General features: G+C 42.4%; 1 protein-coding gene across 1 annotated transcript in view; it reads right to left on the reverse strand.

Moving 5' to 3' along the window:
• LOC116463534 (unconventional myosin-Ie) overlaps positions 1 to 14,744 on the reverse strand; it is a 235,729-nt gene that overhangs the window by 77,784 nt on the left and 143,201 nt on the right. The window contains exons 7-11 of the mRNA XM_032146671.2: positions 12,817 to 12,948; positions 10,050 to 10,184; positions 8,422 to 8,554; positions 3,510 to 3,706; positions 237 to 317 (exon numbers count right to left, since the gene is read on the reverse strand). Of these exons, the coding sequence (XP_032002562.1) occupies positions 237 to 317; positions 3,510 to 3,706; positions 8,422 to 8,554; positions 10,050 to 10,184; positions 12,817 to 12,948 (678 nt within the window). The remainder of the gene's footprint in view (positions 1 to 236; positions 318 to 3,509; positions 3,707 to 8,421; positions 8,555 to 10,049; positions 10,185 to 12,816; positions 12,949 to 14,744) is intronic.

Here is a 14,744-nt window from a genome sequence, read left to right on the forward strand (position 1 = left end):
GTGAAAAGCTTTAATAGAAATGTTGGATGCATCAATAGAAAGAAGTTTATATTTAGGAGAAACTAATTTGGTAAAGGTACATGAAGAACTCACAAAGGCAAAAATGAGCCTGAGTGGTTTTTTTTGTTGTGGTGGTTTTTCTGTTTTTCTGTTTTTGCATTGCCTAGAATTATTTCTTGCAGGCCAGATGAAATATGTCACCCTCCTCAACCCCTAGTTATTCAAACTGGCCTTACCTGGAATATTTCAAAGCCATAGATGTCTAGGACGCCAATGTTGTATTCTTCATGGTCTTTCTCCATGGCTTTATTGATCGACTAGAGAAAGTAAACAACATGGCAGTGAACTCCTTTCCATTTATACTAAAAACGGGCATGCAATGGCGAAAGGGAAGCTGGACTCTACACAGCAAACACTACTGCTTGCAGGAAACAGAGGACAACGTGAAGGCAGGAGACTTGCTGCATTAACAATCTCTCAGTCCAAAGTCGAGTACTTTGGAAAACCACCAGGATTCAGAAAAGCGAGTACAGTAGACACAAAAAATGTTTGCTTAATGATGATAACCATTAATTTCTGGCCAAGTCAGCTTTCTCAGGAAGTCTTAACAATTAGAAGAAAATGTCATCTTGGAATTAAAACCTATTTCACATGAAGAACCCACACTAAAGGATCTGTAATTGTCATTTCCTTTGTCTTCCATTCACCAGTCATTTAATGATGACCCAACACAATATGCCAGGGATGCTAAGGACAAGACAATCCTTGTTCCTAGGAGCTTATAGAGAGGGTGAACTATCTGCAGATAGTAACAATAGTCATTATTTTTGAATTGATAATAGAAGCAGCTTACATCTATTGAAAATTCCCCTTTGCCAGGGTTTGCTAAGTGCCCTCAATGTGTTGTTTCACTTAATTCCCATTTCAGTTCTCAAAATGGCAGTGATACCATTATTTTCCCAATTTTCCACATGGATACACCAAGGCTTGCTTAAGGTTGTTCTATGTAAGAAGCAGGGTCTGGGACTAAATTTAAGCAGTATGATGCCTAAATCTGTGTTCTTAATCACTGTGAGAAGAGGCCAAGCAATTCATGGCAATAGACGTAATGAAAGCAGGGGAGGTTTGGATAGAGGGGTTGGTGGGGGATGCAGTGGGGGAGGAGTGTAAGCGAAAAATTATTTGAGGTGCTGAATACCTGGATGAATTCTGAAGTACCTGAGGTGTTTTCCGGGCAAACAAAATGATATATCATCTTTTGTGAGCGAATGAGTAATCATATACAACACACAGTCAGTACCCAGTAAATCCCACCTCAAATTAGGATCACTTACATGAGTATTCATGTACTTTTACTATTTACAAAAAAACTGACAGATGACAGAAAGGAAGGTAGGTAGGAAGCCCAGTGCTGGAAGATGCTCTGAACAAACACACAAGAGATGTCGATTCTAGTCCCAGGCTGTACCGCCCTCTTGCTGATTGGCCTTGGGCAAAACCACCATTGCTCAGGCCTGAAGTTCCCTTCTCAGTAAAATGAGGGGTCTGGACAACCTAACTGCATGACTTCTGTTTAGTATGACCCTGAGCTTCCCAAGCAATGTTATCCTTTAAATAGCCACTAAAGTACCTAGAATAGTTCTGCTACCCTGTCCTGCCTGACCCTACTCTAACCACACTAACCATACTTTAATCCGCATAGATGTTAGTGCCTGGAATCAAATACAGATCTTTTGGATCGAATGGCCCCCACTGTTGTCCCTTGACTAGGGTCCTTCTAGCTTGAATATATAAATGTCAAAGGAGCAAACTAGCTAGGAATCTAGGGCCTCCTAGATCAATCACATAATAACAGAGTGACCTTGGGCAAATTCCTTAATCAATCTATGCCTCCCTTAGTTTATCTGTAAAACAGAGAAAATAATACCTAAGTTACAGGGTTGTTGTAAGAATTAAGTGAGGGTTTTTTCTCTTTAAAATACTTAGAACAGTATCTGGGCACTTATATAGTTAGTGCTATGTAAGTGCCTGCTATTATTATTTTACCATTTAGAGGCTACAGTGATTAACACAGATTGTTACTGGCAGCTCTACACTGCTGAAAGACTGTCAGAATATATATGTGATATACATATATAAATATATATTCATATGTAAGAGTTTATGTGCATGTGTGTATCTATCTATCTATCTATCTATCTATCTATCTATCTATCTATCTATCTATCTATCTTTTGGATCGAATGACCCCCACTGTGTGTGTGTATATATGTATCAATGTGTGTGTGTGTCTATATATATATATATATAGACACACACTCACACACACACATACACACACACATATAATTATGCCATAACCAAAAATATCTAATAGTTTCAAAATACATGGATAAAGTTTTTGATATTCCTCCCTCCAAAAGGTGGAGATTCGTTCCCCTCCCCTTAAGTGTGGACTTTGCTTAGTGACTTGCTTCTAATAAACAGAATGTGGCAGAGTGACAATACCTAAGTCCAAGATTAGGACATAAAAAACTGGCTTCTTGCTCATTCTCTCTTTCAGATTGCTCACTCTGGGGAAAACCAACCATTATGTTATGAGGATATTCAAGGAGAGGTCCATGCAGCAAGGGGCTGAGACCTCCTGCCAACAGCCACATGGGCAATCCATCTTTCAGCCAGATCCTCCAACCCTAGGCAAGCCTTCAGACAACTACAGTTCCAATCAGCGTCTTGACTGCACCCTCGTCTTTGAGTCAGAACCACCAAGCTCAGCCGATCCCAAATATCTCACCCTCAGAAACTGAGAAAATAAGTGCTTATGGTTTCAAGCCGCTAGGTTTTGGGTTAATTTGTAACATAGAAGTATGTGAAAAAAATATTCCTAAATCTTTAGGCCCAAAAGTCAAGAAAGGCCCAAGAACGTGGGTCTCCTCTTTTTCTGGTCTCTAGTCCTAACTTTACTAAATATTTTGTCCAGAAGAAACTTGTTACCATAATAGTTTTAGCTAAGGTATCTTGGTGGGCAGTTCTAGAAGAAAAAGCAGGATTCAGCAATCGCAGCGTGAGAGGACAGAAAGTGAATTAAGGTAATGGGTGAAAGGAAGGAGCCAGAACAGGAACACAAAACCCTTAGTCGTTTTACTTTTTTTTTTTTTTTTTTTGAGATAGGATCTCACTCTATCCCCCAGGCTGGAGTGCAGTGGCGTAATCTCGGCTCACTGCAGCCTTGACCTCCCAGGCTCAAGTGATCTTCCCACCTCAGCCTCCTGAGTAGCTGGGACCACAGGCACATGCCACCACACCTGGCTAATTTTTGTGTTTTTTTGTACAGACAGGGTCTCACCACGTTGCGGAGGCTGGTCTCAAACTCCTGGGCTGCAGTGATCCTCCCACCTTGGCCTCTCAAAGTACTGGGATTACAGGTATGAGCCACCGCACCCAGCCTACTAGTTTTACTCTTTATAGCTAAGATATGAAGCATCACCAACATCAACTGTGTTACTTACATCTACCAAGAAATCAAAGACCCGGGCATGCAGGGCCTTGGCGAGCGCATCCCGGGTGTAACAGGCCTGCTCCACGTTGAGGGTCACATGGATGGATTCGGATTTGCCTCCCCACTTGCTATCCATCTGCCGGCTTGTTAGCTTTTCTTTCAACCGGTCCTGGTTTATCCCTAGCAGATATGCAGGAAAAGCTAAAACTGTAGAACGTAAAACAAAACATGACAATCTTTCAGAATTGTGACACTTCCAAGTCATCTCACAAGCATATGGAGGCACTTATGTGCACATGCACGTGCGTGTACATAGAAGGCACAATCACGGGCCCCAAGAGCTTACGTTCTAGTGAAGGCTGCTTATCAGTAATTCCACATACATCCATCTCCTTTGTTTTTCCCAATTGTTTTACGACATGAGTCAATTCCTATGATGACTGAGACTTCCAATAATACAAATCAGGGATTCAAGAAGGATGGCAAACCTATCCCTCCTACTGAGATCACAGTCAAATGCCTAAAATGGACATCTCTCCAAGCTTCCAGCACGACAGCCAGGAAGGAACTCAATCAAGAAACATTTCTTTGGCTCCAAATATTGTTTTCTTCCTTTTTAGTACAATGTTTTCATAGCATCATTTTTGAAGCACCTGATATTACTGAACTAATAATTACAACCAATCCCATGTTTATTGAGTATTTAGCATGTGTAGGGTTACTAAAGAGAGAGGAAAAGATAGAAAATATGTAAGAAATCTTGAAAGCAATCTAGATGAGGCAAAAATAGTTTGCCAAATAAAGAACCCTTGGAAAAGCTGTATATGTAACACAGACAGACAAGATCTGGAGAAATTAGAACAGAAGATATTACTACTTGCTGGGGTAGTCAAGAGATTTGAGCTGGGTGTAAAGGATGAATACGATTTGTGCAGATGCAGAGAGGAGAAGGGAGTGTACCAAGGGGAGAAAGCAGAAGTGTGGGAGACATGATCAAGACGAGACGCAGTCTATAGTGTGTGGACTAGCACTGGCTACAGCTGAAAGTTCAGGTCAGATTAAAAAGATTAGGACAGATTCCAATGCTGGGGGTCCTTGAATGCTATGATATATTTGGGCTGGAGGCAAAAGGGGGCCTCATGGCTAATAAAGAGGGGCATTATAAGAAGATTCCTCTGAGGGTGGCATATGGAGTGAAATGAAGGGGATGGTATTGTTCATATCCTGCCCTAATGTCACATAGTATGGTAGTTTGTGGTCTTTGGATAGAAAAATGGAGACTTCCATAGCTCAACATCTTGTTTCAGACCATGAAACTTACCAAGGAGGGCTAGTGATATAAATGGGGTTTTCTTGATTTCTGGGCAGAACGTTCTCATATAAATAAATGACACTATTCTTCGACATGAAAGAATGCTCAGATTTTTCCAATGTGAATGAAAGATTTTTATAGACGCAATGAAAATTTTGAACTTGGCTATGAGTTTTCTTTTTCTGCATAATGCTTTACCAAAATTATCTGATAAAAGAATTTTGTTAAAGGCCTTATGATAATGCTAAAAAAATCACAAGCCTCCCAATAAAGGATAATCTGTTTGAATTTCACAGATGGTGTTAGAATATAACGGGCTGACATTTCTCAGTATACACCTTCCAATGAGATTAAGTCAGTGAATACATTCTGAAAAAGTATAATGCCAGAGCAAGACATTTATCCTCTATATGAGTGCTTCACAAAACTGCTTTGAGCAATAGAACGGCTTCCTTTTAGAAAGGACATGTAAACAAAATTAAATGCACTGATCTGAAAATGGCCATTGTCCTTAGTTTAGTTTTACCGTTAACACATGTCTAGGAATCTGGATATGTCTTCCAGTGAACTAAAACTTCCTGTGCACAGAGTAAGGACAGATGACATTCATAAATCAGACTGGACCCATGTCGGGTTGTTGTAAGAATCAAGAGACATTCACCAACATATCCAAGTAAGAAGGGATTTCTTAGTTTGTTTAGCTTCACAGCAACGTAAAGGTTTGACCAAGGAAATGCTACATTTCCATTAGTCTAAGGTCAGGTAAAAACAAAGCTTGTTTGGCCAGGTGTGGTGGCTCACGCCTCTAATTACTGCACTTCGGGAGGCCCAGGCAGGCAGATCATCTGAGGTCAGGAGTTTGAGACTAGCCTGGTCAACGTGGCAAAACCGCATCTCTACTAAAAATACAAAAGTTAGCCAGGCGTGGTGGTGCATAATCCCAGCTACTTGGGAGGCTGAGCCAGGAGATCTGCTTGAACCCAGGAGGTGGCGGTTGCAGTGAGACGACACAGCGCCACTGCACTCCAGCCTGGGTGACAGAGAAAGACTCTGCCTCAAAACAAAAACAAAAAACAAAACAAAACAAAAAAGCTTGTTGTTATTAATGGCTATTTTGCTTTAGTAGGCCAGTTCTGATGAAAATCTTACCATTTTTTTTTCTACACTGCAAGAGCTAGAGAAAGTCTGCTTTTTTCTATTATAAAGACATGGACTACCACTTCCCTCTACAAATTTATTCCATAGATACACTAAAATATGAGAAAGATAGAAACCAAGGCTATTCATTTCAGTAGTGTTCATTCAGTCTTGCAACAGCAGAAGATCAGAAACCATATTAATGTCCAAAAACAGATAAATAAAGTGTCGCCAATGAATGGAATGCTATGCAGCTATTAAAAGGACGGCCAGGTGCAGTAGCTCAAGCCTGGATTCCCAGCACTTCGGGAAGCCAAGGCAGGAGGATGACTTAAGGCCAGAAATTTGAGACCAGCCCTGGCAACTAAGCAAGACCCCATCTCTTAAAAAAAAAAAAAAAAAAAAAAAAAAAAGATAAAGCTCCTTATGAATTGATAGAGAATAATCTCACATTATATATATATAATTTTTATATAGATATGTAATTTTTTTTTCCCTTTTTGAGATGGAGACTCACTCTGTTGCCCAGGGTTCAAACAATTCTCCTGCCTCAGCCTCCAGAGTAGCTGGAATTACAGGTGCACACCACCACCAAACCTGGCTAATGTTTGTATTTTTAGTAGAGTCGGGATTTCACCATGTTGGCCAGGCTGGTTTCAAACTCCTGACCTCAGGTGATCCACCTGCCTCGGCCTCCTAAAGTGCTGGGATTATAGGCATGAGCCACCATGCCTGGCCTAAGACTAAGTGAAAAAGCAACTATAGAATATTGCGGTAGAAGCCCCCATTATTGCACAAAACTGGGAAAAAAGGGTGGTTGTATGTAGTTGTTCTGGAACACACATCCTTTAAAGGGAACACAAGAGACTGGGAATCTTGGTTACCTCTGACGAGGGGAACGAGTAGACTAGAGAAGGTATAGAAGGGAGAACTTCCACTGCATACCCCCTTGAGCCACGTTAATATATTACCAAATCAACAAAACTCCAAATCAAAGGAAATTATTGGTGGGGGGGAGGCCCATTTCCTAGACCTCTCTGGCTTCCACCTCAGCCTTTTCCATCTCCATGCCTCCATTGCCTCTGGTCAGGGAATTTCATGGGCAGTTGCCAGTGCTGGGCCTTACCCATCTGGCTGAGAAGACTACTAACTCTGGACATCAATGTGCAATAAAACACTTCTTGCTTCAAACACCTAGGGAACTGTTTGCTGTTTCAGTGTCATGATTTTGTTTTCAAGCATAAAGAGGCAGTAAATTATTTTACTATCCAGGAAGGCAAAAGAAATCCAGTCTACTTCAACAGAAACCACCACCAAACCAACACTGTTACCATTAAAAGGCCAAGTGTTAATGATCCTATTGGAAACATATGTGCATTTGTTAAATGTCAAGGATAATGTACACAAAGTTTAGAAACATAGTTATCATTATTATGATTATTAGGTCATGTTTTTAGACTTTATGGACACCCTGTATATTTATTGTTTTCTACTCCCTTCCCTGGTAAACATAATTCATCTTTTTCTTTATCAGAAAGACATCAGAAGTTAGCAGAACTTCCCTCTTTTATCAGAAAAGAAAACAAAAACATAAAAAAAGAACCTTATTTGGAATGGAAATATCCCCACTGCATTGTCAGCAATGAGTGGGATACTATTTATTACTAAGCATCTAAATTTATCATCCTTAAAGAATGCTGAGAAAGGAAGAATGTCTTCCTGGGTGGTTAAAGGATGTGTGGGTTCTGAGAGCAGCCTGCAAGCTGTTGATGCCTAACAGGCTAAAGTCATGTGCCACCGTATTTATGGTAGATTTTGGGCACATGTAACCAACAGCATCTCTCTGTAGGAAGAACCCCGATTTTTTTGCTCAAAGAGTAAAAATGACCATTTACGTGTTGAGGCTCCAGGTATACAGATGTGATCATTAAAGGTGATCATCAGAAACATCAACACAACAGTCAATGTCCATCTTTTCCTGTGTTCAGAAATCCAATCTAATCTAATCCATGGAACAGTGAAGCTGTGAGCTTCCCATATTTACATATATTATATTGCTTGCTCTTTAAAACCTTTAAGTGAATTTAGATCCTAAAGACCAGTGACTGAAAAGGTTTTGATAAAGAGACTAAACCTTTTGCATTAAGCCATTACTGTAATCCCCATTAAAGAGATCGCTTTATCTTTAAACCAAGGTGTGAAATCCTCCCAGCTTTCCCTAGGTTAATGATAAATTGAAACAATTCCATTAATCATCGATGGCGTGGGACTTGGAAAGGCTGGGGGTAAGGACAGGGGCAGGTGCATAGAAGAGGTCTGGTCTCTCGTGAAGCCATTCTGTTCTGCCACAGAGGACATGTAGATTTCTCACTTCTTCCAAATATTCCCATTTGAGATCTAAGCAAAGTGCTGGGTTACTTCTAATCAGAGCTAGCCACCCCTCATTCAATGGCCACGTGCCAGGGCTACGCACACTCTTCACTCTCCACAGCTGCGTAGTTGCCAACTTCTTTGAAGCTGATGTTTCCCAAGTGGAGAATACCCGCCACTATCTGCAACACCAGCGTTTGCTCTTCTGCAAAGATCCCAATCACATTCATGGCGTGCTGGAAGAGAAAAGAGAAATTATGCAGAGAAGCTGGTCGCCAGCTTTAAAAGCACGTTAGGAAGAAGCCAAGGCACAGCAGCTGTTCTAAATAAGGGTGTGACAAGTACAGATGAGTTACAAAGAAAAAAAAAAAAAGCCAAAACATAGATTGGGTTGTGCAGTCACATGTGGCTTAGCTTGTGATGACAGCGGGACGTTCTTGTACAACATGATCACTGCCCAATGCACACATTCTTCTCATGTCTCAAAGTCATGCTGGAAAGGCGGTTCTGTCTCTAAGCATAGCATGCCATCCTCCAGGAATAAGAGAATACTCCAGGAGGAAAGAGACTCGGAGGAGTGGTAGTTGTATACAAAGTCTCCAAGTCCTATCTTCATCCTTTGATGTGTTCTTGTTGCCAGCTTCCCCTCGAAGGTCACTGCTGACCTTTCCACCTACTCAAAGTGGACTCAAGAGATCTTTCCCTTCATCAGGAGGGATAAGAATATATTGTACTTGCAAAAGGATCTTAATGAAAAATCTCCAGGAAATCCAATAAAAGCATCATTTAAAAGTCCAGTTTCTGAGGTCCCTTAAATGCAATAAATGTCCCTAAAATGTCTAAATCTTAGAAAACCATCTCCTAAGAAAACTAGACTCTAGGACCAGTGTGCAGACTCCTTATTGGTACTTTTCCCCGCAGCTGCTTTGAAGCCATGTGACCTGTTGATACCATTTTGTTTCCTGGCACCTAGGACACAGTCTGTCTGAACCTTCTGTCCCTTTCAACCACAAATGTACTGAACCCACACTGCTCATTCAGAGTCTACTGCTCAGTTCTGGATCTGGGTTGAGGAATAGTCCCCAGCTTGAAACAGACTCAAAGGGCAGTGGGTGGTAATGAAGGCCTCTGAGGCTAAGTGGTTGTGCAGCCTACCACCAGAAAGTTCTAGATTATTGCCCCCAGGATGTAACCCCTCCATAATCTACCCAGTTTCACAACTTGGACCATAACATACACGCAATGTGAAGGACATGGCACAGAAAAAGGGTCCTCTGCCCTGCACAATACAGAGGGGAAGAGAGTCTTCAAAACCAGAAAAGAAATAAGAGAAAAGACTAAAGACATTCCAAAATTTCTAAACCTATTCAGTCCATAGACGTGCTGTTTGGTTAGCCTTTCTAAGGAAACAGCTCATGAATAGAGTAGGCCATCAGCAAACAGGTATGCTCAATGTATGAATCTCATTTTTGCTTTTTATCAGAGCTCCTGCAGGGGGATAATGATGAATTCATTTCTTCTTACCCATCTCATATCATTAAGTGGTCCTCAGGCAACTGGTACATGGCTAGTTAAGGGTACTGAAACATGTATGAGCATACAGAGTGTTCACAGAGAAAGAGGCAGACATTTCATGAAGCTCTTTGCTTTATTAACCTTCACTGCCCTTTTGGCCACAGGAAATGGCCAGTTGGGAGAGCAGATCCTGCCTGGCCCTGCGCCGGCACTTACCAGAGTTTCCTGAAACTCCCGCCTGTCGTCAATGTCATCAACTTTGTATGAGCCCGAGAGGCTCAGGTAGTAATAATAGTCCATGCTGGTGATGCCAAGGCTGTGCTTCTGCTCTGCAGAGGCGCCCTCGATGAGCTGGAGCAAGAGAACACAGGTTGAGCCATGATGTGGACCACAAGGCACCCAAAGTCACTCCTGCATCCTGCAGCCACCATCCCCAAGGACTTTCTATCTCTGCTTTCTGAAATTATAGGCAGTCCTGGCTCCCAAATATGTACCTGTAGTGGCCCCATGTCATCTGTGCAAATTTTGACTCCTAACTCTGGAAAGACCTGCAAGAGCTGAGGATTATCCCTTGTCCACTGAAAGGAACTGGACTGCCACCCTTGGAAAAGTGGAAAGCAAAACAGATTTTAATTACTTAGTTCCTGCCCAACTTGCTATGGCTTTTTAAGCTGGCTTTTCCATGCTTCTCACTGCAGGGTGCATGTTAAAAAACGGCCGTGCAGCTCCCTCCTCTCTGGTACTCTGCCTTCTTTAGAAGCTTTTCCTTGACTGTGAACTTCTCCAAGCTGCAGGATCTACTTCCTTGCCATGACATAACCACCTGCATTCTAGCTTCTCCCTTCACCACTCTGATGGAACCCTTGCATGGCTATTTCTCAGTGCCTAAATCCAACAGCGTTTTTTTTGCCCCCACACCCCAGCTCGTCCCTTTTGCCCAAGAGCTCCAAGCATTTGATCCTGTTGATGTCGCCCTGAGGCTTCCCTGGCTTGGTGACACTGCAGGATCCTGGCTTTCCTCCTCCTTCAACTACTTCCCTGCTGGCTCTGCAATGCCTCCTGATCCTACATATCTAGAAAGTCCCCTAGTCCTGTGTGGCAGGATTTTCTCCCCATATCCACTCCCATGTATTTTGTAGCTTCAAGAAATTTTTTCTTCTTTTCTTTTTCTTTTCTTTTTTTTTTTTTTTTTTTTGAGACGGAGTCTCGCTCTGTCGCCCAGGCTGGAGTGCACTGGTGCCAATCTCCGCTCACTGCAAGCTCCGCCTCCCGGGTTCATGCCATTCTCCTGCCTCAGCCTCCCGAGTAGCTGGGACTACAGGTGCCCACCACCACGGCCAGCTAATTTTTTGTATTTTTAGTAGAGATGGGGTTTCACTGTGTTAGCCAGGATGGTCTCGATCTCCTGACCTCGTGATTCACCCACCTTGGCCTCCCAAAGTGCTGTGATTACAGGCGTGAGACACCGCACCCGGCCAAGAATTACTTTCATGTCAGAATCTTGAACCCCTGCACGCATCAGTTCCCAGCCTCTATTCTGGTGGTTTCTGACCTAAGGGCAGAGGACTCCTGGGGGCGGGTTGGGGCTTGTATTTATTTAAAGAAGTCCTGATATCCATTATATACTTCGTCTAGCACTAGGTATTATTTATGTGAAATATATAATTATTTTTCACTTATCTGTATATGTTGCTTTAATACAATTTTAAAAATGACTGAATTCACAGAAGTTTTAGTCATTTATATACTTTTTCAACCAACAGATACCAACTAAAAGACTTATTTGGCATCGCCTAAGATGTGTGTGTAATTGAAAAGATTGAATGTGAGCTACTTCCGCAGTTTAATGTCCTTCTAATCCAGTGATCCACAAACTAAACATGAAACAAAACAAAACAAAAAACAGTGACCAGGTCTTTCTTCGAAGAAAGTCTAATGTCAATCTTCAATATAAAATACTAATAAGTAAATAGAACATAAAAAATTTGGTTATTAACATCATTATATTTTTTAAGTACTTAAAAACCTTTTACAAAAGTAGCTGAATCAGGGCCAGGTGCAGTGGCTCACGCCTGTAATCCCAGCACTTTGGGAGGCTGAGGTGGGTGGGTCACTTGAGTCCGAGAGTTAGAGACCAGTCTGGGTAACATGGTGAAACCCCACCTCTACGAAAAATAAAAAATTAGCCAGGTGTGGTGGCATGTGCCTATAGTCCCAGCTACTTGGGAGGCTGAGGCAGGGGGATCATTTGAGCCCAGGATGCAGAGGTTGCAGTGAGCCAAGATTGTGCCACTGCACTCCAGCCTGGGCAAGGGAGCAAGACCCTGTCTCAAATAAAAAAATAAATAAAATAAAAGTAGCTGACTCAGATGACTGCTGAAGCCTGTAACATAACCAAAAAGCACCCTGCACACTGCTCTGGCCCCAAACTCTCCACGACTTCTGAGGGTCTAGGTTGAAACTGTTCAATTTGGCATTAAAGATCCCAAACCTATCTCAAATCTTTCCTCCAATAGCTCAAGTTCTGGAGATGCCTGCCTTGCACACAGGCTAAGGCTGGGCTCCCTGACTAGCTTTCCCTCTCCCACCTCCACTGCTTTGGTGCACGTCACCTGTCTTCCCTGATCAATCCCCTCCACTTTCCATCCCGGCTCTACCTCCTTCACACCTCTCCTACTATCCGGCCAAACCTGCCCACATGAATTCCTTTGGCAAAGACTCCAACACTCCTCATTTTATTTTGAAGTTATGTCAATACTTTCTTGATGATTTAGCTTTGGGGGAATTTCTGTCTTATCACTCCAATTAGAACTCACTCTCCTTGAGGGCAGGACATTCTCACAATTCTGCACAATGACTTGCACATGGTATCATCATCAGTCCTCCCTGGCTTGCCTGACTATAATCTATGCCTGAAGTCTGAGAAATATTTTAATGTAGAGAAGGGACAGGAAGTGGGTAGGAAAAAAGTAGAAAGGAAAACCTGGTAAAATATGTGAAAACTCCGCTCTCCTGGGTTCCTCATGACCACCCTAGATTTTTCCAGAAGGAAGTTGGAGATCTTTCCACCATCTGGTTCCCCACCTGGACTGAACTGGATTTCAAAGTATTTTCCCTGCAAGACAGTTAGGGATTTCCTTCAATGGTTGGTGAACAAAACATGATGTTCCAAACAGGCTTTGAATATAGTATATAATTCAAGGAAATTCATTAATAAAATACACATTCTGAATTACTACTAATTTGAGTCTAGACTTCCTTAGTTTTCAATCACACAATAACCCGTGCTTTTATCCAGCCACACGATTCTGTCATGAGAGAGCACCTATCATTCCAGCATGACTAAATAAGGATATGCTCTATTCCTTGCTCATTTTCCCCCAGTAGGTGCCTGTCTGCTCAACCAGAAGGTGTAAAAAATGAGGCAGAAAAATGGCATGGCACCCTTTCAGAGGAAGAGCACTCTTGCTCTGTCAGGCTTCATCTCGTGGCTTTGAGCAAAAACACTCAATCCCTCTTACCTATGGAGCATCTAAAATGTTTATCTAAAACGAAAACACTTTATTAAAAGTTCTTTCTAGCTACTCATGGGCCTAGGGATTTTTGTCACTGTCATTGTTACGAAAATTCCTCTTTAAGTGACTGCTAATAGGGAACAAAGGAGAATAAAAACCTAGACTGTAGTTAAAAAGGTATCTAGGTTGTTACATTAATTATATATAGCCAAGCATGGTGGCTCACGCCTGTAATCCCAGCACTTTGGGAGGCCGAGGCAGGTGGATCACTGGAGGTCAGGAGTTCGAGACCAGCCTGGCCAACATGGTGAAACCTCATCTCTGCTAAAAATACAAAAAATTAGCTGGGCGTGGTGGCGAGTGCCTGTAGTCCCAGTGAGACAGGAGAATCACTTGAACGCAGGAGGTGGAGGATGCAGTGAGCCGAGATCATGCCACTGAACTCCAGCCTGTGCCACAGAGTGAGACTCTGTCCAAAAAACAAAAAGAATAAAAATTTATATATAATTATAACAATTATTATATTTGTTATATATATATATTTAAACTATTTTTTTTCTCACTAGAACTTAATTTCTCTCCTGTCCTCAGAAACTTAAGCACTCTCGGAGGCCAGAAGGGTAAATACAAATAAAGGAAAAGAGGCAGCAGTGTGGTCTACGGCCAAACTGGAGGAGATGCCCAGCCTTACCGCATTCACATTTAATAACATAAAAATGTGTATGCTGACTAAATCCACCCATCTCAGGGATGAATTGAGCTGGGTTTTACGTCTATGACTGGAGCTGTAAACTCATTAAGGGCAAGAAAAATACTGTGCACACTGCAAATGTGTGAGTACATGCTGTGTTCCTGTTCTTAAGTTAACTATTCTAGGTGTCAAGAAAGACCACCGAAGAACTCCAGCCTCTAACTCTCTGTGTGTCTTAATCTGATGACCCTCTTCCTCCTGGCAAAAAACCAAAAACACCCAGCAGCACCAGGCACAGAGAACCACCAGCCATCGCTCTGCGGAATGTCAGTGGCACCTGAGAAAAGCTCACTGAACAAGAGCTCCCGTGCTTCCTTTGGTGGCCACCTTCACCACCCTTTCCTTTTAGCATGTGATAGAGGGAATACTTCAGTGCCTATCCCCCATTCCTCATCAGTTGAGGGAAAATGAAACCAAACAGAACATCTGACCCAGGAAGGGCAGGTGTTGGACGGGCAAGCTCCCAAGTCCTCCTAGCAGCGGTGCTCAACCTTGGATGCCCCTTAGAAACCCCTGGGGAGCCTTTCCAACATGCTGTCAGCCCAGGCCACGCACATGAGACTCTAGGACCAGGGCCCAGAGCTGTGTGGCTTTCAAAAAGCACCCAGCTGATTTTTACGTGCAGTCAAGGTTGAGAACCACTGC

Source organism: Hylobates moloch, unplaced genomic scaffold (genome assembly GCF_009828535.3).
Source record: "Hylobates moloch isolate HMO894 unplaced genomic scaffold, HMol_V3 SCAFFOLD_40, whole genome shotgun sequence".
Taxonomy (NCBI): Eukaryota; Metazoa; Chordata; class Mammalia; order Primates; family Hylobatidae; genus Hylobates; species Hylobates moloch.